The sequence below is a fragment of the Trachurus japonicus genome, chromosome 3 (assembly GCF_045865225.1).
Source record: "Trachurus japonicus isolate A0001 chromosome 3, Traja_1.0".
In the NCBI taxonomy this organism is placed as follows: Eukaryota; Metazoa; Chordata; class Actinopteri; order Carangiformes; family Carangidae; genus Trachurus; species Trachurus japonicus.
Window position 1 is genome coordinate 445,001 of NC_140909.1, and position 24,891 is coordinate 469,891.

General features: G+C 42.0%; 1 protein-coding gene across 1 annotated transcript in view; it reads right to left on the minus strand.

Moving 5' to 3' along the window:
- Window positions 1–23,664, minus strand: part of afg2b (AAA ATPase AFG2B) — a 25,219-nt gene extending 1,555 nt beyond the window's left edge. The window contains exons 1-9 of the mRNA XM_085772999.1: window positions 22,879–23,664; window positions 20,520–20,705; window positions 18,886–19,170; window positions 16,795–16,980; window positions 15,470–15,637; window positions 12,847–13,056; window positions 9,749–10,009; window positions 8,131–8,268; window positions 1,863–1,988 (exon numbers count right to left, since the gene is read on the minus strand). Coding sequence (XP_085629125.1) covers window positions 1,863–1,988; window positions 8,131–8,268; window positions 9,749–10,009; window positions 12,847–13,056; window positions 15,470–15,637; window positions 16,795–16,980; window positions 18,886–19,170; window positions 20,520–20,705; window positions 22,879–23,664 — 2,346 coding nt within the window. The remainder of the gene's footprint in view (window positions 1–1,862; window positions 1,989–8,130; window positions 8,269–9,748; window positions 10,010–12,846; window positions 13,057–15,469; window positions 15,638–16,794; window positions 16,981–18,885; window positions 19,171–20,519; window positions 20,706–22,878) is intronic.
- Between the last annotated feature and the right edge of the window lie 1,227 nt (window positions 23,665–24,891).

Here is a 24,891-nt window from a genome sequence, read left to right on the forward strand (position 1 = left end):
AAAAGGTAGGACATGTAGCTGCCCACACAGAATTACAATCCACCATATGGACAACCGAACCATGGATAAATGAAGCTGTAATAACAAGTTAAAATAGGACTGATTTACCAGTGATCGTATTCTACTCAATACCGACTGACTTCATAGTCTTTTTACAGACATGTTCAATATGGTGGCTACTTCCATGTTCATTTTCCATCTACTATGACACCTAAGAACTTATTATAAGAAACTTGAATTATTTCAACATTGTCTATAAATATTTTGGCTTTTTCCTTTGTGCACCTTTTGTTTTTATTACAAAATATCATAAAATCTGATGTAGTTGTATTAAGAGATCACACGTCTGTTTATCTTGTAAAGGTTTAAACTTCCTGCTGCTCCTCTCCCTTACCTCTTTACACAGATTCCTTCAGAATAAAGGTAGATGTTTGTGTTAAAGCTCCTTCAAAATAAAGGTAGATGTTTGTGTTAAAGCTCCTTCAAAATAAAGGTAGATGTTTGTGTTAAAGCTCCTTCAGAATAAAGGTAGATGTTTGTATTAAAGCTCCTTCAGAATAAAGGTAGATGTTTGTGTTAAAGCTCCTTCAGAATAAAGGTAGATGTTTGTGTTAAAGCTCCTTCAAAATAAAGGTAGATGTTTGTGTTAAAGCTCCTTCAGAATAAAGGTAGACGTTTGTGTTAAAGCTCCTTCAGAATAAAGGTAGACGTTTGTGTTAAAGCTCCTTCAGAATAAAGGTAGACGTTTGTGTTAAAGCTCCTTCAGAATAAAGGTAGACGTTTGTGTTAAAGCTCCTTCAAAATAAAGGTAGACGTTTGTGTTAAAGCTCCTTCACAATAAAGGTAGACGGTTGTGTTAAAGCTCCTTCAAAATAAAGGTAGATGTTTGTATTAAAGCTCCTTCAGAATAAAGGTAGATGTTTGTGTTAAAGCTCCTTCACAATAAAGGTAGACGTTTGTGTTAAAGCTCCTTCACAATAAAGGTAGACGTTTGTGTTAAAGCTCCTTCACAATAAAGGTAGATGTTTGTATTAAAGCTCCTTCAAAATAAAGGTAGACGTTTGTGTTAAAGCTCCTTCACAATAAAGGTAGACGTTTGTGTTAAAGCTCCTTCACAATAAAGGTAGATGTTTGTATTAAAGCTCCTTCAGAATAAAGGTAGATGTTTGTATTAAAGCTCCTTCAGAATAAAGGTAGATGTTTGTGTTAAAGCTCCTTCAGAATAAAGGTAGATGTTTGTGTCAAAGCTCCTTCAGAATAAAGGTAGACGTTTGTGTTAAAGCTCCTTCAGAATAAAGGTAGATGTTTGTATTAAAGCTCCTTCAGAATAAAGGTAGATGTTTGTGTTAAAGCTCCTTCAGAATAAAGGTAGACGTTTGTGTTAAAGCTCCTTCAGAATAAAGGTAGATGTTTGTGTTAAAGCTCCTTCAGAATAAAGGTAGATGTTTGTGTTAAAGCTCCTTCAGAATAAAGGTAGACGTTTGTGTTAAAGCTCCTTCAGAATAAAGGTAGACGTTTGTGTTAAAGCTCCTTCAGAATAAAGGTAGATGTTTGTGTCAAAGCTCCTTCAGAATAAAGGTAGACGTTTGTGTTAAAGCTCCTTCAGAATAAAGGTAGACGTTTGTGTTAAAGCCCCTTCAGAATAAAGGTAGACGTTTGTGTTAAAGCCCCTTCAGAATAAAGGTAGACGTTTGTGTTAAAGCTCCTTCAGAATAAAGGTAGATGTTTGTGTTAAAGCTCCTTCAGAATAAAGGTAGATGTTTGTGTTAAAGCTCCTTCAGAATAAAGGTAGATGTTTGTGTTTTTAGTTGTATTAAGAGACTTGTGGTTTATCTTGTAAAGGTTTAACCCGTGTGTTTTACCTCTTTACAGAGATTCTCCAGGTCAGCTCCAGAGTAGCGCTCCGTCTGCTCCGCCAGCTGCTCCAGCTGAACGTCAGCGCCCAGCGGCATTGAGCGCGTACACACCCTCAGGACGGAGAGACGAGCCTACACACACACATAATAGACGTAATGGGCATCTGTAGCTCATACAACTCCACTTCAAAAAAGCTGAACTACTCCTTTACTTAAATAAATAAATAAATGCTCTAAATGACAATATTTGTATTTCAGATTTGGGAGAAATGTTGTTGGTCAGTCGGTTATAGAATGAAACTAAAGTTCATTTTACTCAAACACACAGATATGAAGAGTAAAACCAGAGGAACTGAGCATTTTGGAGTCTCTCTTCATGTTTTACAGAACTGTAGATGAATCTATCTGTGGAGAAGGAAGGAAGGAAGGAAGGAAGGAAGGAAGGAAGGAAGGAAGGGGAAAGGAAAGAAAGATGAAGGGAGGGAACAGATTGGTTCAAGGAAGGAAAGAAGAAGGAAGGAAGGAAATGAAAAGGGAAAGAAAGAAAGATGGAGGGATAGGGAACAGATCAGGGCAATTGGACCAAAAGATTAAGGAAGAAGAAGTAAGGAGGAAGGGAGGAAGGAAGGGGAAAAGGAAGGAAGGAAGGAAGGAAGGAAGGAAGGAAGGAAGGAAGGAAGGAAGGAAGGAAGGAAGGAAGGGGAAAAGGATTGTGGAAAGAAGGAAGGAAGGAAGGAAGGAAGGAAGGAAGGAAGGAAGGAAGGAAGGAAGGGAGGAAGGAAGGAAGGAAGGAAGGAAGGAAGGAAGGGAGGAAGGAAGGGGAAAAGGATTGTGGAAAGAAGGAAGGAAGGAAGGAAAGAAGGAAGGAAGGAAGGAAGGAAAGAAGGAAGGAAGGAAGGAAGGAAGGAAGGAAGGAAGGAAGGAAGGAAGGAAGGAAGGAAGGAAGGGGAAAAGGAAGGAAGGAAGGAAGGAAGGAAGGGGAAAAGGATTGTGGAAAGAAGGAAGGAAGGAAGGAAGTGAAAAAGGATTGTGGAAAGAAGGAAGGAAGGAAGGAAGGAAGGAAGGAAGGAAGGAAGGAAGGAAGGAAGGAAGGAAGGGGAAAGGAAAGAAAGATGAAGGGAGGGAACAGATTGGTTCAAGGAAGGAAAGAAGAAGGAAGGAAGGAAATGAAAAGGGAAAGAAAGAAAGATGGAGGGATAGGGAACAGATCAGGGTAATTGACCCTTTGTTGGCCTTCTGATTGGTCTGCTGTTCCACCAATCAGAGCGCTTCTCCCCATGTCACGTGTTGCGCAACATTCTAAGGTTGGACAACCCTGGAATGAAACCCTATGAAACAATATAGGTAGACAGCAACTTTTGGGCAAAACTACTTTATAATTTTTCAATATGGTTAAAATGTGCCTGGGGTTCCTGCAATAGCGACTCACAATATCTGGAACGTATTTGAGTCATTTTTATCCCATTCCCTAAACACAAGACATCAATAAACATACTGAGCCTATGAACTGTATATAATATTACTTTAACCTTCTGTTATGTATTTAGTTGAGCTTAATAATAGGGTTTGGGGGTGGTCCACTAGGGGGAGCTGTAGGCATAGGTCAGGGGTTAACTGCAAAGTTTTGTTTGTTGTTGTTGTGTGCAGTCCTCATGAGAAGTGAGCCTGTTTTTCCCTGGCTGTACTTTGTGCTATTGAAGCTCATTCATTCTCCAGTCCACTCTCTGGTCGTGTTCATAGACAGAGAAGATCTAATACCTTCAAAGTTATCTAGCAAACGTAACATTACCGCTACTAATGTCTTTTGAACTTTGTGAAGTTTTACAAGGAAAAACGGGAGATCGGCGGAGATAGCTTGTAGCTAACGTTAGCTAGCGCCGTTAGCTACTAGCTAGTGAGTGACCAAAACAATGATTTTCCCCCATTTTTCGGAAAAGTCGGGTAATGCCCGTTCAATCGCTCTTTAGCCACGTCTGTCTTCTATCACGGACACCATTTTTCTGATATGTAAGTTAATTCAAATTTCCCTTACTAGCAATTTAAATCTCCCTAATTTTCAATGGTTTCCAATGGGAGTTGACCCTTCCATGACCATTGTTTGTCCAACCTAGCAACAGTAACCGTGGGGGGCGGGGCCTTGACAAAGGGTTAATTGGACCAAAAGATTAAGGAAGAAGAAGTAAGGAGGAAGGGAGGAAGATAGGGGAAAAGGAAGGGAGGAAGGAAGGGGAAAAGGAAGGGAGGAAGGAAGGAAGGAAGGAAGGGGAAAAGGATTGTGGAAAGAAGGAAGGAAGGAAGGAAGGAAGGAAGGAAGGAAGGAAGGAAGGAAGGAAGGAAGGAAGGAAGGAAGGAAGGGGAAAAGGATTGTGGAAAGAAGGAAGGAAGGAAGGAAGGAAGGAAGGGGAAAAGGATTGTGGAAAGAAGGAAGGGAGAAAGGAAGGAAGGAAGGAAGGAAGGAAGGAAGGAAGGGAAAAGGAAATAAAGAAGGAAGGAAGGATTGTGGAAAGAAGGAAGGGAGAAAGGAAGGAAGGAAGGAAGGGAAAAGGAAATAAAGAAGGAAGGAAGGATTGTGGAAAGAAGGAAGGGAGAAAGGGAGAAAGGAAGGAAGGAAGGAAGGAAGGAAGGAAGGGAAAAGGAAATAAAGAAGGGAGGAGGGATTGTGGAAAGAAGGAAGGGAGAAAGGAAGGAAGGAAGGAAGGAAGGAAGGAAGGGAAAAGGAAATAAAGAAGGAAGGAAGGATTGTGGAAAGAAGGAAGGGAGAAAGGAAGGAAGGGAAGAAGGAAGGATGGAGGAAGTGAACAGAGGACGACAGGAGGGTTAACAGCACTTGGGAAATATTTACAGAAAGGTGAAATGTTCATAGAGGTTTATTATGTACCTGCTGGTCTGGAGGTAGGACGTAGACCACGTGGTCCAGTCTTCTAGTATCTATATGTATATATATATATATAGTATATGTATATGTACCTGCTGGTCTGGTGGTAGGACGTAGACCACGTGGTCCAGTCTTCTAGTATCTATATGTATATATATATATATATAGTATATGTATATGTACCTGCTGGTCTGGTGGTAGGACGTAGACCACCTGGTCCAGTCTTCTAGTATCTATATGTATATATATATATATATAGTATATGTATATGTACCTGCTGGTCTGGAGGTAGGACGTAGACCACGTGGTCCAGTCTTCTAGTATCTATATGTATATATATATATATATAGTATATGTATATGTACCTGCTGGTCTGGAGGTAGGACGTAGACCACGTGGTCCAGTCTTCTAGTATCTATATGTATATATATATATATATATAGTATATGTATATGTACCTGCTGGTCTGGAGGTAGGACGTAGACCACGTGGTCCAGTCTTCTAGTATCTATATGTATATATATATATATAGTATATGTATATGTACCTGCTGGTCTGGTGGTAGGACGTAGACCACGTGGTCCAGTCTTCTAGTATCTATATGTATATATATATATATATAGTATATGTATATGTACCTGCTGGTCTGGAGGTAGGACGTAGACCACGTGGTCCAGTCTTCTAGTATCTATATGTATATATATATATATATATAGTATATGTATATGTACCTGCTGGTCTGGAGGTAGGACGTAGACCACGTGGTCCAGTCTTCTAGTATCTATATGTATATATATATATAGTATATGTATATGTACCTGCTGGTCTGGAGGTAGGACGTAGACCACGTGGTCCAGTCTTCTAGTATCTATATGTATATATATATATATAGTATATGTATATGTACCTGCTGGTCTGGAGGTAGGACGTAGACCACCTGGTCCAGTCTTCTAGTATCTATATGTATATATATATATATAGTATATGTATATGTACCTGCTGGTCTGGTGGTAGGACGTAGACCACCTGGTCCAGTCTTCTAGTATCTATATGTATATATATATATATATAGTATATGTATATGTACCTGCTGGTCTGGTGGTAGGACGTAGACCACGTGGTCCAGTCTTCTAGTATCTATATGTATATATATATATATATAGTATATGTATATGTACCTGCTGGTCTGGAGGTAGGACGTAGACCACGTGGTCCAGTCTTCTAGTATCTATATATATATATATATATAGTATATGTATATGTACCTGCTGGTCTGGAGGTAGGACGTAGACCACGTGGTCCAGTCTTCTAGTATCTATATGTATATATATATATATAGTATATGTATATGTACCTGCTGGTCTGGTGGTAGGACGTAGACCACGTGGTCCAGTCTTCTAGTATCTATATGTATATATATATATAGTATATGTATATGTACCTGCTGGTCTGGTGGTAGGACGTAGACCACGTGGTCCAGTCTTCTAGTATCTATATGTATATATATATATATAGTATATGTATATGTACCTGCTGGTCTGGTGGTAGGACGTAGACCACGTGGTCCAGTCTTCTAGTATCTATATGTATATATATATATAGTATATGTATATGTACCTGCTGGTCTGGAGGTAGGACGTAGACCACGTGGTCCAGTCTTCTAGTATCTATATGTATATATATATATATAGTATATGTATATGTACCTGCTGGTCTGGAGGTAGGACGTAGACCACGTGGTCCAGTCTTCTAGTATCTATATGTATATATATATATAGTATATGTATATGTACCTGCTGGTCTGGAGGTAGGACGTAGACCACGTGGTCCAGTCTTCTAGTATCTATATGTATATATATATATATATAGTATATGTATATGTACCTGCTGGTCTGGAGGTAGGACGTAGACCACGTGGTCCAGTCTTCTAGTATCTATATGTATATATATATATATAGTATATGTATATGTACCTGCTGGTCTGGAGGTAGGACGTAGACCACGTGGTCCAGTCTTCTAGTATCTATATGTATATATATATATATATAGTATATGTATATGTACCTGCTGGTCTGGTGGTAGGACGTAGACCACGTGGTCCAGTCTTCTAGTATCTATATATATATATATATATAGTATATGTATATGTACCTGCTGGTCTGGAGGTAGGACGTAGACCACGTGGTCCAGTCTTCTAGTATCTATATGTATATATATATATATATAGTATATGTATATGTACCTGCTGGTCTGGAGGTAGGACGTAGACCACGTGGTCCAGTCTTCTAGTATCTATATGTATATATATATATATAGTATATGTATATGTACCTGCTGGTCTGGTGGTAGGACGTAGACCACGTGGTCCAGTCTTCTAGTATCTATATGTATATATATATATATAGTATATGTATATGTACCTGCTGGTCTGGTGGTAGGACGTAGACCACGTGGTCCAGTCTTCTAGTATCTATATGTATATATATATATATATAGTATATGTATATGTACCTGCTGGTCTGGAGGTAGGACGTAGACCACGTGGTCCAGTCTTCTAGTATCTATATGTATATATATATATATAGTATATGTATATGTACCTGCTGGTCTGGAGGTAGGACGTAGACCACGTGGTCCAGTCTTCTAGTATCTATATGTATATATATATATATAGTATATGTATATGTACCTGCTGGTCTGGTGGTAGGACGTAGACCACGTGGTCCAGTCTTCTAGTATCTATATGTATATATATATATATAGTATATGTATATGTACCTGCTGGTCTGGAGGTAGGACGTAGACCACGTGGTCCAGTCTTCTAGTATCTATATGTATATATATATATATAGTATATGTATATGTACCTGCTGGTCTGGAGGTAGGACGTAGACCACGTGGTCCAGTCTTCTAGTATCTATATGTATATATATATATAGTATATGTATATGTACCTGCTGGTCTGGTGGTAGGACGTAGACCACGTGGTCCAGTCTTCTAGTATCTATATGTATATATATATATATATAGTATATGTATATGTACCTGCTGGTCTGGAGGTAGGACGTAGACCACGTGGTCCAGTCTTCTAGTATCTATATGTATATATATATATATATAGTATATGTATATGTACCTGCTGGTCTGGAGGTAGGACGTAGACCACGTGGTCCAGTCTTCTAGTATCTATATGTATATATATATATATAGTATATGTATATGTACCTGCTGGTCTGGAGGTAGGACGTAGACCACGTGGTCCAGTCTTCTAGTATCTATATGTATATATATATATAGTATATGTATATGTACCTGCTGGTCTGGTGGTAGGACGTAGACCACGTGGTCCAGTCTTCTAGTATCTATATGTATATATATATATAGTATATGTATATGTACCTGCTGGTCTGGTGGTAGGACGTAGACCACGTGGTCCAGTCTTCCCGGCCTGAGGAGGGCGCTGTCCAGGCAGTCTGGTCTGTTGGTCGCCGCGACGACCATCACATCTCTGTTGCACACTTCCTGCTGCTGCTCCACCTATCAGAGAGCAGCATCCATCAGCACATGACCACATCCGACCAATCAGAGCTCAGCTGGCGAGCAGCTAATGTAGACAACTGTTTTGTTTCTTTTACTCTCCTTTGTGTTAAAGTTTATCTGTAAAGGATCCTCAATGATGCTATTAACGTCTATAAATGTCCTTAAATTATTGAAAACACCACACTGCTCATTCACCAACAATGCAGAGATGTCAGTTCTCTCCACCAGGAGGCGCTGCCATTGGACCGATGCTGTCACTACTCTCTTCTACAGAGCTCTAGTTTCCTATATTGAATCAATATATCCACACACACGTTCACAGACGAGGTGGTGACGGTTGGCCACGCCCATTTAGAGAGACAGGAAGTGTATACACTGCAAAAACTCTACATCTTTCCAAGAATATTTGTCTTATTTCTTGTCAAAATGTCTCATTTCTAGTCAAAACTAATCTCTTTCCACTTAAAATAAGACTCATCACCTAAAAATGAACTTGTTTTTAGATCATTTTCACTTGTTTCAAAGTTTTTTGTGTTTGTAATAAGAAAGAAAAACTTGCTCCACTATCAGATTTTTCTACTTATTTCAAGTGAAAATCTGCTTGAAAGGTGTAAAAAGTGTCTTAAAACAAGCTGCTTTTTAATGTGATGAGTCTGATTTTAAAGGGATAGTTCAACATTTTGGCAAATTGGCCCATTGCCATAATCCCTATAGTCATAGCAGTAGGTTCATTACCTTTAATTGTAGGTGTAAGCTGTTTTCAGTACGGCGGAGCAGAGCCGTGAGCTGCTCAGAGCTACGCTATGAAGGCTAACGGAATTTCTTGGTTTCCCTCATTAAACTCATCAAATTCAACATCCCAAAACTCCACAGCGCTTTTGTAGACAAGTTGTGAGCTGCACAACCACCACGCTATGAGATAATGACGGAACGATACGAAACAGAGCCGTTTTCGAGGTAAATACAGGGTAAATACGGAGACTGCTTGCTGAAAAACTGTCCCTGAACGCAACGCGCATCAGCGGTTTTGTATGAATTTACCTCGAAAACGGCTCCGTTTCGTATCGTTCCGTCATTATCTCATAGCGTGGTGGTTGTGCAGCTCACAACTTGTCTACAAAAGCGCTGTGGAGTTTTGGGATGTTGAATTTGATGAGTTTAATGAGGGAAACCAAGAAATTCCGTTAGCCTCCATAGCGTAGCTCTGAGCAGCCAGCTGCTGCGCTCCGCCGTACTGAAAACAGCTTACACCTACAATTAAAGGTAACGAACCTACTGCTATGACTATAGCGATTATGGCAATGGGCCAATTTGCCAAAATGTTGAACTATCCCTTTAAGTAGAATGAGATTTGTTTTGACTAGAAATAAGACAAATATTCTTGGTAAGATGTTGAGTTTTTGCAGTGTGTAACCATTTCTATCATTGGAGCCTCTCATGGAGAATCTTTCCGTATATTGAGTATCTTTGTCTTCACCTGCTGCTGTGAGACGCCGCTCTGCTCCGTCCCCGTCTCCATCTGGACCACCGTCCTCTCCGTCCTCTCCGTCCTCTCCGTCCCGGTGGTCCCGCGCCGCTCCAGCGTCTTCAGGCCGACCCCGTCCATCTCGTTGAGCAGCACCGACAGCAGCCGCGTGTGGACGCCGCCGCCGCCGCCATGAGACCGCGAGCCAATCAGAGAGTCGATCTCATCCAGGAAGAGGACGCACGGAGCGCAGGCGCGGGCTTGTCTGAACAGCTGCAGGTCGGCACGGCAACAAGGACGTTAGAAACTGGATTTCACACTAAAACACTAAGTTGATTGATTGATTGACATCTTTATTGACAACAGACAAATGTTTAAAAACTAAAACATACGTCGACACAACTGCTGCCAAAGGGATAAAAACACCAAAAAGCCGTCGGCTCATTTCCATTGTAAACTAGTAACAAATAAACTAGCGGCTCCAAAACAGTTTTTTGCATTCAAACACTTTTTTTCTTTGATTGAAAAGTGTTTTTTTGATTGAAGTGAAGGTTTTTTTTATTGAAAATATATTTTTTGATTGAATAAAGACACAAATCTACCTTCATAAAAGTGCTTCATCTGTTCAGAAACTTAACGGCCTGTGGGACAAATGAAGGTTTGGATCTATTTTTTGAAGATGCTTCTGTTTACCCATAATGCATCTTGTCAGTGCCCGATCCGTACCCGGTCTGCACATGTGCACTTCCCCCCCTTCTTTTAGTTTACAACAGACACCGCGGATATGCATGAAAACAGAGACGTTCTTTGTGAAAAACACAAGCACGTCGCAACGAATTCCCCTCTGTTCTATTTCTGATTAAATTAAATGTAATGTGACCGATCAGTTAATTGTGAAACATTTATTTATTGATGTAAATGTGGTGATTTCTGCACATACACCACAGATTAGGACTCTAAACTGTGACTTTCTTGCATTAAAAAATATTTAAAATGAATAAAGTGACGTTTTAACAGGCAGCGCTACAGCGACTCTAGTGCTAGGCTATCAGGCTAGCAGTTAGCATAGCTTTGAAGCTAATGCCGCAGAACCGTCTGGAACGGATCTTGTTCCGGGTACGGATCAGGCACTGACAGCTTCTGCTACCCATAATGCCTCTGTTTACCCATAATGTTTCTGTTTACCCATAATGTTTCTGTTTACCCATAATGTTTCTGTTTACCCATAATGTTTCTGTTTACCCATAATGTTTCTGTTTACCCATAATGTTTCTGTTTATCCATAATGTTTCTGTTTATCCATAATGTTTCTGTTTATCCATAATGTTTCTGTTTACCCATAATGTTTCTGTGTACCCATAATGTTTCTGTTTACCCATAATGTTTCTGTTTATCCATAATGTTTCTGTTTATCCATAATGTTTCTGTTTATCCATAATGTTTCTGTTTACCCATAATGTTTCTGTTTACCCATAATGTTTCTGTTTATCCATAATGTTTCTGTTTACCCATAATGTTTCTGTTTATCCATAATGTTTCTGTTTATCCATAATGTTTCTGTTTACCCATAATGTTTCTGTGTACCCATAATGTTTCTGTTTACCCATAATGTTTCTGTTTATCCATAATGTTTCTGTTTACCCATAATAAATCTGTTTACCCATAATGTTTCTGTTTACCCATAATGTTTCTGTTTACCCATAATAAATCTGTTTACCCATAATGTTTCTGTTTACCCATAATGTTTCAGTTTACCCATAATGTTTCAGTTTACCCATAATGTTTCTGTTTACCCATAATAAATCTGTTTACCCATAATGTTTCAGTTTACCCATAATGTTTCAGTTTACCCATAATGTTTCAGTTTACCCATAATGCTTCTGTTTACCCATAATGTTTCTGTTTACCCATAATGCTTCTGTTTACCCATAATGTTTCTGTTTATCCATAATGTTTCTGTTTACCCATAATAAATCTGTTTACCCATAATGTTTCTGTTTACCCATAATGTTTCTGTGTACCCATAATGTTTCTGTTTACCCATAATGTTTCTGTTTACCCATAATGCCTCTGTTTACCCATAATGTTTCTGTTTACCCATAATGTTTCTGTTTACCCATAATGCCTCTGTTTACCCATAATGCTTCTGTTTACCCATAATGCCTCTGTTTACCCATAATGTTTCTGTTTACCCATAATGTTTCTGTTTACCCATAATGTTTCTGTTTACCCATAATGTTTCTGTTTACCCATAATGTTTCTGTTTACCCATAATGTTTCTGTTTACCCATAATGCTTCTGTTTACCCATAATGTTTCTGTTTACCCATAATGCTTCTGTTTACCCATAATGTTTCTGTTTACCCATAATGTTTCTGTTTACCCATAATGTTTCTGTTTACCCATAATGTTTCTGTTTACCCATAATGTTTCTGTTTACCCATAATGCTTCTGTTTACCCATAATGTTTCTGTTTACCCATAATGTTTCTGTTTACCCATAATGTTTCTGTTTACCCATAATGCCTCTGTTTACCCATAATGTTTCTGTTTACCCATAATGTTTCTGTTTACCCATAATGCCTCTGTTTACCCATAATGTTTCTGTTTACCCATAATGTTTCTGTTTACCCATAATGCCTCTGTTTACCCATAATGCTTCTGTTTACCCATAATGCCTCTGTTTACCCATAATGTTTCTGTTTACCCATAATGTTTCTGTTTACCCATAATGTTTCTGTTTACCCATAATGTTTCTGTTTACCCATAATGTTTCTGTTTACCCATAATGTTTCTGTTTACCCATAATGCTTCTGTTTACCCATAATGTTTCTGTTTACCCATAATGCTTCTGTTTACCCATAATGTTTCTGTTTACCCATAATGTTTCTGTTTACCCATAATGTTTCTGTTTACCCATAATGTTTCTGTTTACCCATAATGTTTCTGTTTACCCATAATGCTTCTGTTTACCCATAATGTTTCTGTTTACCCATAATGCCTCTGTTTACCCATAATGCTTCTGTTTACCCATAATGCCTCTGTTTACCCATAATGCATCTGTGTACCCACAATGCCCTTCTGCTGGGCTCTGTCTGTGGAAGCGTCCTACCTGAGCCAAGGCGGTCTCTGAGTCCCCTACGTACGGTGAGTAGATGTCTGCGCCGCTGACGGACAGGAAGCTGCAGCCGGACGCGGCGGCGGCGGCGCGGACCAGCGTGGTCTTGGCGCAGCCCGGCGGTCCGTACAGCAGCACGCCACGAGGACGAGTCAGACCCAGACGGAGGAACGCCTCGGGGAAACGCAGCGGCCACTCGATGCTCTGAAACACACACAGACAAACGTTATGACGACTTCCTGTTGGTGGACGCTGCCGCCGACACACACACTCACACTGATGAACTTTTCTTTTAGAAAAATCTGGTAAAATTAAAAAAAAAAAAAAAAAAAGAGTTTTAAAAATTTTAGAAGAAACTGGTGTCAGTCTGATTTAGCTGTGTCTGTGTTTAGAAACATTTAAACGAGCGCCAGGTGGATTGTTTATGAAGTTAACGAGCTCTGGCCTGAGGATCAAAGAGGTTACCACGGCGATAGGGGCCCCCGCAGGCTGAGACAGACAGAAACGTGGAGAAAAACAGCCATTTTCTGCCTCTAAACCGGCCTCACAATTAGGCTTAGCATGACAAAACGGTAACTCCTATCAGAACAAAACACAGATCAACGTTGCTCTAAGGACTTACTGAAAATTTTGGTACGATTTGGTGTTTCTACAGTAAATATTTTGGCGACGCTGGCAGTTTTAAAACATCAGGCCGTTCTGCTCCTCTCAGAAAATATTTGTATTGGACTCAATGAGGAGCAGAGACAGACGTGGCCGCACTCAGAGGCTCAGAGTTTAAATTCTGTAAGTCTCTCTGATATTTTGAGCACATGACATGAGAGATAACAAGTTTCTCTTACAAATTATGAAAAAATTATGTGTGTAGAGTGTAAATTGTGGCCGTTTGGAGTTTGGAAAGAGAAAAAATCTGGAGTTTTTCTGGCCTCTCTCCCACTCTAACCGATGATGTCACGCACTCTGACATGAACATTCCATGCAATACACACCCATTATAAACTCATAATTTCTCCAAAAATGATCATGGTCATTGATCAGGGATTGATCAAAAACTATATGACCTATCAAAACGTGGAGTAATACGACAATACACAAGACTTGTGTCTACTGTTTAAAGTTCAAATGAAGTCTCTAGGTGAAAGTATGCCTGAGCAGTAGACGTTTGTTAAACTCCAATGATTGGTCTTTCCCGCCCGTCCCATTGACTTACATGCTATCTCACAGCTGTAGGGGCCAGTGCTCGGGGCGATGGCCCGTGGCCCTAATGAATGCAACTTTAAAGTGCAGTGCATTCATGTCCTTCAAGTCCAATCCAATCCAACCCTCCACCCTCCTTTGTTGTACTGGGTATACTGAGTATACCTGAGTATCACAGAGTATAGTATGTATAGTAGTAGTATAGTAGTATAGTAGTATAGTACAGGTGCTCCTTTTCTCCTTGGCCTTCGGGTCCATAAGGACTTCTAATCCTGGCTAGTTTTGTTTAAATATCTATGTGCACTGTTGTCTATGACTACTGCAGCTGTGCACGTTTGCGTATGCTTATGTATGCGCATATGTCCGTATATGTATATGTACATACATCTGTGTGTGAGAATGTGTGATGGTACGCAGCATGTCATCTTGTTTCTTGCACATGCATTGTTTTTGTCTTTGTTTCTGTCTCTGCTCTGTGAAGCACTTTGGACGACTGTCACAGGTCTTTTTAACTGTGCTATAGAAATAAAAGTGAACTTGAACTTGAACTAGTACTACACGGCTGCTACTCACCTGTCTCAGTCTGAGTTTGACCGACTCTAGTCCTCCGATCTGCTCCCAGCTCACTAGTATACACTGCAAAAACTCTACATCTTTCCAAGAATATGTGTCTTATTTCTTGTAAAAATGTCTCATTTCTAGTCAAAACTAATCTCTATAAGACTCATCACCTAAAAATTAACTTGTTTTTAGATCATTTTCACTTGTTTCAAACTAATTTTCACTTGAAATAAGTAGAAAAATCTGCCAGTGAAAGTAAGTTTTTTGTGTTTGTAATAAGAAAGAAAAACTTGCTCCACTATCAGATTTTTCTACTTATTTCAAGTGAAAATCTGCTTGAAAGAAGTAAAAAGTGTCTAAAAACAAGCTGCTTTTAATGTGATGAGTCTGATTTTAAGTGGAAAGAGATTAGTTTTGACTAGAAATAAGACAAATATTCTTGGTAAGATTTTGAGTTTTTGCAGTGTAGTAGTATAGTAGTATAGTAGTATAGTACCTGTCTGAGTCTGAGTTTAACCGGCTCTAGTCCTCCGATCTGCTCCCAGCTGACTAGTATAGTACAGGTGTAGTATAGACTATAGTAGTATAGTAGTAGTATAGTAGTATAGACTATAGTAGTATAGTAGTATAGTAGTAGTATAGTAGTAGTAGTATAGTACCTGTCTGAGTCTGAGTTTAACCGGCTCTAGTCCTCCGATCTGCTCCCAGCTGACTAGTATAGTACAGGTGTAGTATAGTAGTATAGTAGTATAGTACCTGTCTGAGTCTGAGTTTGACGGGCTCTAGTCCTCCGATCTGCTCCCAGCTGACTAGTATAGTACAGGTGTAGTATAGTAGTATAGTAGTAGTAGTATAGTACCTGTCTGAGTCTGAGTTTAACCGGCTCTAGTCCTCCGATCTGCTCCCAGCTGACGGCTCGTAGCTCCGTCCGGCCGACGGCGCTCCGTAGACACGACGGCTGCACCAGCTTCAACGCTGAGAGGAAGTGACTCGTCGTGACCAGCTGCTGCTGCTCGCCGCCGCCGCCCTGCAGACCATGATGTCACAGCAACAAGAGGAGCAGCCAATCACCATCTGACATGTCACCAACACTGGTGACCATGATGTCACAGTTAAAAATCACTCAAGTGCAGTTTCTTCTAGTCCAGTCGCAGCCAAAATACTGAACTAATCCTAAAAATCGCCATGAAAAACTGAAAGTTCATTGGTTCCATAAGAATACACGAGACATTTAGAGTATTGGGTCATTTTGGTTCCAGTGATCCACTAATGAATGAACGTCCTGCTTTTGATTAAAGGGACAATGAGGAGTTTTGTTAAAGTGAAGTGTTTTCTCACTACATTTATGAGCCTCCGCACCGTGAAATTCTTTGACCGGGTCAAGACAGACTCATGTTTTCATTCATCAAGAATTAAAGTCAGAGGTTGGAAGACGATCACATACCGTCGTAGTTCCCACCATAAACGGAGATTCATACGGCGGCGTTATTCTCATGACTCGCCACGAAACCGAAAGTAAAGAAACGCTGGTCGGCTCGCCCAGCATTTCCACCACCACTAATAATAACAAAATAACCATAGAGACAAAACCATAGATTTATCTAAAATGGACCATTAACAAGTGGTAACGGAGATTCATCCACATTAATATCAGACTTTTTTATAACCAAATAGAAACTCCTCATTGTCCCTTTAAAATACACTATATTTGTTGCTGTGCTTCGTGTGTCTATATAAATCCAGCACATCTGAAAGTTCTTCAGAGACAAAAATGTCTAAAATCCAAGGAAGCGAACGCAGGAACAGGCTGAAGATCCAGATCCTCAGCCTGGAGGAACAGACGCAGAAACACAGCATGCAGGGAATTGTGTAAAAGTGTAAGTTTGTCCGAAACAGGGAACGTCCCGATTATAGATTCTCTTGGTACGATTTCTGTCAGAGAAATAATCCTGATTGTCACGATAATTATATTCAATAATTTTACAACACTATGAATGTGTAAAATCAAATAAAGTCAAAATATAATAGCGTTACTAATTATATTAAACAGATTATTTAAAGTATCTATTAATATAGGACCAACTATAATTAACCCTTCAGAGGAAAGTTTTCTTCTCTAACATTTAAATTGCTTCCAGTTCAGTGTTGTTCATAGATAGATAGTTGGGCGTGCTGCACCTTTACCTTGGCGCGCTCCCGGACGGCGTTCATGGCGGCCTCTCTGCACACGGCGCTCAGGTCGGCCGCCACGTATCCAGATGTTCTGAGCGCCAGCTGCTGCACGTCCACATCTGGACCCACAGGAAGTCTCTCACACAGAGAGGAGAGGACCGAGACTCGCTGCTGCAGCGTCGGAGCTCCCAGCACCACCTGCACAGAGAGGCGTAACCATGGTGACCGCAGCCGCAGCAGCAGCCGCAGCAGCAGCAGCAGCAGCAGCAGCAGCAGCAGCAGCATCAGGATTAAGATCTCTGCCCATATAAAGGATTATTTTATAGCAAAAACAGTAGAGCTGCAACTAATGATTATTTTCATTATCGGTTATTTAAACGATTAATCGATTAGTTGTTTGGTCAATAAAATGTTAAAATATATCAATCAGTGTTTCTCAAACCACCAGACGACATCGTCCTCAAATGTCTTGTTTTGTCCACAAACCAAAGAGAGACTCAGTTTATTGTCATAAAGGAACAAAGAAACCAGAAATATTCACATTGAAGAAGCTGAATCAGAGAATCTGGAGCTTTTATTCTTTATAAAAACGACTCAAACTGATTATTAGATTATCAGAATAGTTGAAGATTCATTTAATAATCGAATAATCAATAATCTATTATTGTTAGATTAGATAGAACAGTCAGTGTGTCTGTGTCCTAATGTGAGGAAGAAAGAAAAGTCATTAACTTTGATGAAAGGACAATAATTTACCTCTATTTCTCTATTTGTTACAGTTTTAGTCATATATCATCGTTATTATTAAAGCCTCAGTGTGTAAAAGCTGTTTTAATTAAAGTTATTCTTAAACCCTCAGTGCAGCATCGGGGCTAAACCGCGACATCCGGCGTTCAGATTCTAGATCGCAGCGCTCACCAGTGGCGGCCGAGGACAAACACGTTCACTAACCGCTAACTGACCGCTAACTAACCGCTAACTAAGCGCTAACTGACCACTAACTAACCGCTAACTGACGCTAACTGACCGCTAACTGACCGCTAACTAACCACTAACTAACCGCTAACTAACCGCTAACTGACCGCTAACTAACCGCTAACTAACCGCTAACTGACCGCTAACTAACCGCTAACTGACCACTAACTAACCTCTAACTGACCGCTAACTAACCTCTAACTGACCGCTACCTGACCGCTAACTAACCGCTAACTGACCACTAACTAACCTCTAACTGACCGCTAACTAACCTCTAACTGACCGCTACCTGACCGCTAACTAACCGCTAACTGACCGCTAACTGACCACTAACTAACCTCTAACTGACCGCTAACTGACCACTAACTAACCGCTAACTGACCGCTAACTAACCGCTAACTAACCTCTAACTGACCGCTAACTAACCGCTAACTAACCGCTAACTGACTGCTAACTGACCGCTAACTGACCACTAACTAACCGCTACCTGACCGCTAACTAACCGCTAACTGACCGCTAACTGACCACTAACTAACCTCTAACTGACCGCTAACTAACCGCTAACTGACCGCTAACTAACCGCTAACTGACCGCTAACTGACCACTAACTAACCTCTAACTGACCACTAACTAACCTCTAACTGACCGCTAACTAACCGCTAACTGACCGCTAACTGACCACTAACTAACCTCTAACTGACCGCTAACTAACCGCTAACTAACCGCTAACTGACCGCTAACTGACCGCTAACTGACCACTAACTAACCGCTAACTGACCGCTAACTGACCACTAGAGATTTTTACAGGTACTACGGTTCATGTTCATTAATGTGCATTCTGTCCTGACTTCTAAATAAATAAATGAAAAATGAAAAACGATGGTAAATGACTAAAACAGCTTTTACTACTGTAACAAATAGAGAAACGTCAAAGTAAAGAGGTAAATTATTGTCTTTTCATCAAAGTGAATGATTTGTCTTTCTTCTTCACATTAGGACACAGACACTGACTGGTTTTAGAGCTGCAACAGTTAATCGATTAATTGCAACAATAATCGATAATTAAATTAATGGTCAACTCTGTTTAAATGATCTTGACCAGTTCAAACCGGTTAAATCGTCTCTCACCTCTCTGTCGAACCTCCCCGGCCGCCGCAGCGCCGGGTCGATGGCGTCGGGCCGGTTGGTCGCCCCGACGACGAGGAAGCGCTGTGATTGGTGGACGCCGTCCATCAGCGTGAGGAGCTGCGCCACCAGCCGGTTCTCCGGCGCCGAGGACCCGGTTCTCCGGGGACACAGAGCGTCCAGCTCGTCTAGGAACAGAACACACGGCCCTTCCTCCGCCGCACGGCGAGCTCTGTCGAACACGGCTCGAAGCTTCTCCTCGCTCTCGCCCGGCCGCGCCGACACCACCTGCAACCAGCCAGCTGCTCGTTAGGCTTTACATAGCTCAAGACCACGGGAAAAACTTCTAAATGATGCGTTTGTCTGGTTTTTAACTATTTACAGGTTTGTGTTTCAGGAAAATTAACATTTTTGTTTTATTCTATTAAAACTGACAACATTTCTCCCAAAACTGAAATAATAATATTGTCATTTAAAAGCATTTATTGGCAGAGAGTGACAACAGTGTGTCGTTAATTTGTCTAAATACCATCCGTTTACAATTTTGTTGGGACAAATTCGGTGCTGAAGAGTTTCTCTGATGACTTTAGGTGGAGGCAGGCTAACACTACCTATACACTTCCAGTGTTTGAGCTAAGCTAATTAGCGACTTTAGGTGGAGGCAGGCTAACACTACCTATACACTTCCAGTGTTTGAGCTAAGCTAATTAGCGACTTTAGGTGGAGGCAGGCTAACACTACCTACTTTAGGTAGGAGGCAGGCTAACACTACCCATACACTTCCAGCGTTTGAGCTAAGCTAATTAGCGACTTTAGGTGGAGGCAGGCTAACACTACCTATACACTTCCAGTGTTTGAGCTAAGCTAATTAGCGACTTTAGGTGGAGGCAGGCTAACACTACCTATACACTTCCAGTGTTTGAGCTAAGCTAATTAGTGACTTTAGGTGGAGGCAGGCTAACACTACCCATACACTTCCAGTGTTTGAGCTAAGCTAATTAGTGACTTTAGGTAGGAGGCAGGCTAACACTACCTATACACTTCCAGCGTTTGAGCTAAGCTAATTAGTGACTTTAGGTGGAGGCAGGCTAACACTACCTATACACTTCCAGTGTTTGAGCTAAGCTAATTAGCGACTTTAGGTGGAGGCAGGCTAACACTACCTATACACTTCCAGTGTTTGAGCTAAGCTAATTAGTGACTTTAGGTGGAGGCAGGCTAACACTACCTATACACTTCCAGTGTTTGAGCTAAGCTAATTAGTGACTTTAGGTGGAGGCAGGCTAACACTACCCATACACTTCCAGTGTTTGAGCTAAGCTAATTAGCGACTTTAGGTGGAGGCAGGCTAACACTACCTATACACTTCCAGTGTTTGAGCTAAGCTAATTAGTGACTTTAGGTGGAGGCAGGCTAACACTACCCATACACTTCCAGTGTTTGAGCTAAGCTAATTAGTGACTTTAGGTAGGAGGCAGGCTAACACTACCCATACACTTCCAGTGTTTGAGCTAAGCTAATTACGGCGATATGGCTCTATCTCCATGGTTACTGCACGCACAGTGGAAAGGATGGTGTCTAGAAGAGAAACATGTCTTAACTAAACTGTAAAGAAGTGTTTGTGCTGTGTGTTGTACCTCTGGTCCTCGGAGCAGCACCAGAACGGCCCCCGCCCCCCCCACCACGCGGTGGACCAGCAGCGTCTTGCCGACGCCCGGAGGCCCCACCAGCAGCAGCCCCCGGGGGGGGCTCAGCCCCAGAGAGCTCAGGGTGAGGGGGTAGAGCAGGGGCAGCTGCAGCAGCTCCGTCAGGAGAGAGCTCACCTGGAGGAGCCAATCACAGAGCAGAGGGGGGGGGGGGGGGTGAGAGGAGCCAATCACAGAGCAGAGACACAGAAACCACTGATGTGATCAACAGTATTAGGTTACAGTTTTAGCTTTATGTCACATTTTCACGTCACTATAGGCCCTTTCAGAGAGTATAAACAAAGACAGGTGTGGCTCATTAGAAAACGCTCTGCTACACTAAATGGAATGGAGCCTTAATTAGTATCCTTGGTAACACCTGTATTTGTTTATACTCTCTGAAAAGGTCTATATCACCGTTGTGACTACTCTGATGTTTATGAAGTCTATAAAACTAATTGTTGAACAAACATTTTAGATTAGCTGGGCTAACCGTTAGCTGTTAGCCGTTAGCAGTGTCAATAAACAATAACTCAATAAACGGCCCATGAAAAAAATATTTTCTCCAGCGGATATCCTAGTTCCAACATGACTGAGCTAACTGGAGTAGTTTCATGTCGTGTCCCACAACAGGAGGGTTTTAACAGCTGACGTCCTGGTGTTAGCTTAGCTGCTGCTGTTAGCTGTCATCAGCAGCAAAGCTAACAACTACGATAACCATGACTAATTACAAAAACATGCACACAGAAATAGTAATGTTTGTTCAATAATTAGTTTTATAGACTTGACAAAACGGTTTTGGCAGCCCGGAGCCCCCACATTTGGTACCTACACCAGTGGCTAACGCTACCAGTTAGCCGCTAACGCTACCAGTTAGCCGCTCGCTAGAACCGGTGGCTAACGCTACCAGTTAGCAGCTCACTAGAACCGGTGGCTAACGCTACCAGTTAGCCGCTCGCTAGAACCGGTGGCTAACGCTACCAGTTAGCCGCTCGCTAGAACCGGTGGCTAACGCTACCAGTTAGCCGCTCGCTAGAACCGGTGGCTAACGCTACCAGTTAGCAGCTCGCTAGAATGCTACTAAAACCGACTTCTGTTGTGGTGTGACGCAATGGATCATGGGAAAATAAAGTGGTGGATAGGACGAATCTCCTTGTTGTTTACATTCTACTTCCCGGTAGAAAACCAGCACGTAATTTGAATGAGATCAATAGTAATGAACGAGAGTTTAGCTAGGCTATATGTAGCCGATGTCGTATCTGGCCCTCTGCGTTGTGTTTCTCACGGCCTGCCCTAGGTGGGGTTCGATCCCACGACCTCCCGCAGCAGAGGTGACAATGCTAACCTCTTCGCCAAGAGGTTGACAACCGCTTGGCGAAGAGGTTAGCACGTCCTTTATGGGTGGAGTAAGTGCACATCCGTTACATATATATCATATTTTTCACGCCCTATCACCGTTTAGACAAATCTGAAATGATTGAAGAAACATTACTATTTCTGTGTGTGTGTTTTGTGTTGCTGTGTGTTGTATTTATTCAGTTTGGGGGAATCACAGTGTCTAGAAAGCATCAGTGGCTCAGCTGACAGGGACAGCTAACGGTAGCTAAGCTAACAGCAGCTAAGCTAACAGTAGCTAAGCTAACGGCGGCAGCTTAGCTAACAGTAGCTAAGCTAACGGCGGCAGCTAAGCTAACGGTAGCTAAGCTAACGGCGGCAGCTAAGCTAACGGTAGCTAAGCTAACACCATCTGGTAAAATCTCTCAGAAAAAAAATTCAGATTTCAAAAATGGTCAAAATGTCAGAAATTCTGTTATAAACAAAAATCTTTTGTTTTTTCTTTTAACCGTCTCTCTTTGTAGTTTTTCTGTCTGTTGGTTTCTGTTGGATACATCAGAGCGATAGATATAGTAGTATATATAGATAGATATATAGATATAACAGTTATATCTATCGCTCTGGGATATATGTGTGTTCTTCCTGTTTTATGAATCATGTTGTTATGTCCTTGTGTTTATTTTAATGGCTTTTAACACCGTTGGCCGTTTAACACTGCCACCTTTACATTTACTATGTTCATTAATGTGCACTGTCCTCCTTAAATAAAAATAAAATAAAATAAAATAAATAAAAATAAAATGAAATAAATAAAAATGAAATAAAAAAAATAAAAAAAATAAATAAATAAATAAAAATAAAATGAAATAAATAAAAATGAAAAAAATAAATAAAAATAAAAATAAAATAAAATAAATAAATAAAAATAAAATAAAATAAATAAAAATAAAATAAAATAAGTAAATTCACCACTCACCTCCTCCAGACCCCCCAGGGGGGACCGGTCCTGGTTCTGGTTCTGCAGACGACTCCTGTAGCGGCTCAGAGTCTGGACCGACAACACCTCCACCGCGGTTCTGGAGCTGACGAGTCCACAACGAAGACCAGGACCAGAACCAGGACCAGAACCAGAACCAGGACCAGGACCAGAACCAGGACCGGGACCGGGACTGGGACCGGGACCGGGACCGGAACCAGAACCAGGACCAGGACCAGGACCAGGACCAGGACCAGGACCAGGACCAGGACCAGAACCCGGGTCGACGTCTTCAATAACAACCATTCTGATCTCTGAGTCCTGGTCCTGCAGGTCCACCAGGAAGTTCTGGACCACCGTGGCCCCCCTCAGCAGGTCTCGGACCAGCTCGTGGACCAGACCGGGAGGGGCCTGCTTCCTGAACCCGTCGGTCTGGACCAGAACCGTGACGTGGACCGCCTTCAGCCGGGGGCAGCATACGGGTCTGAGCCGGTCCGGGTCCAGATGGTCCAGATGGTTCTGGTCTGTGGGGGTTTGGAGGACCAGGCCCGGGGAGCAGACCTTGAGGTCCGGCTGCAGGAAGCCCTCGGCCCGGTCCGGGCGGGGCCAGGCGGAGCAGAGCGCCTCGCCCCCCCAGGGGAGCTGGACCAGCACCGGGGAGCCCAGACCCAGACCCAGAGACCGCATCAGAACCGGGCCCAGTCTCAGTCTCTGGGAGCCGCGGTCCGACCGGTCCGCTGACAGCAGCCGCAGCCGGGGGGGGAGGGGGGTCTGGGGAGAGTCCATGGAGCCGAACCGAGCCGAACCGAACCGAAAAGTCGAACTGAACCGAACCGAACTGAGCTGAGCCGAAATGAGCCCAGCTGAACGAACACACAACACAGCTTCAGGTCCAAACTGTTGTTAGTGTCCTTTAGCGAGAGAGTCCATGGAGCCGAACCGAGCCGAGCTGAGCCGAGTGAAACCGAACCGACACACAGGCTTCAACAGGTTCAGGTCCAAACTAAAAAAAAAAAAAAAAGCTTCAGGTCCAAACTAAAAAAAAAAAAAAAGCTTCAGGTCCAAACTGTTGTTACTGTTGTTTAGCGGAGTCAGAGAGAGAGAGAGTCCATGGAGCCGAACCGAGCCGAGATGAGTCGAGTCGAACCGAACCGACACACTACACAACAGAGCTTCAACTTCAGCTTCAGATCCAGGTAGAAACTGTTGTTACTGTTGTTTTCTGGCGTTAGAAAGAGTTCATGGAGCCGAACCGAGCCGAGTTTAACCGAACTGAGCCGAGTGGAGCCGAGCCGAAATGAGCCCAGCCGAACTAACACACAACGGTCCAGGTCCAAACTGTTGTTACTGTTGTTTAGTGGCGTTAGAAAGAGTTCATGGAGCCGAACCGAGCCGAGTTTAACCGAACTGAGCCGAGTGGAGCCGAGCCGAAATGAGCCCAGCCGAACTAACACACAACGGTCCAGGTCCAAACTGTTGTTACTGTTGTTTTCTGGCGTTAGAAAGAGTTCATGGAGCCGAACCGAGCCGAGTTTAACCGAACTGAGCCGAGTCGAGATGAGCCGAGTGGAGTTGAACCGAGCCGACACACAGGCTTCAACAGGTCCAGGTCCAGTTTGTTGTTAGTGTCTTTAGTGTTGTTAGTGTTGTGTAGCGGCGCTGACAGATCCCATGTGGCTCCACAACACACACACACACTGCTTCTCCTTCTGCTGCTGCGGCTGCTGCTTCCGGTGTGTGTGTGTCTGCAGCGCGGTGCTGCCCTCCACTGGCCACCACACGGTACTACACGGTACTACACCATAATATAATACTACACGGTACTACCACCTCAACTTCCTCTGTTTCTGTTCCATAGACTGTATATAAAAGAGGGTTTTAACCATAGACTGTATATAAAAGAGGGTTTTAACCATATGGGTCATTCCGCCAAAAGAGTGCCATTTGCTCATTGTAACTCTTAAAAATTAAACTTCATTTTTCATTCCATTTCAGTATAGAATTTTTTAATAT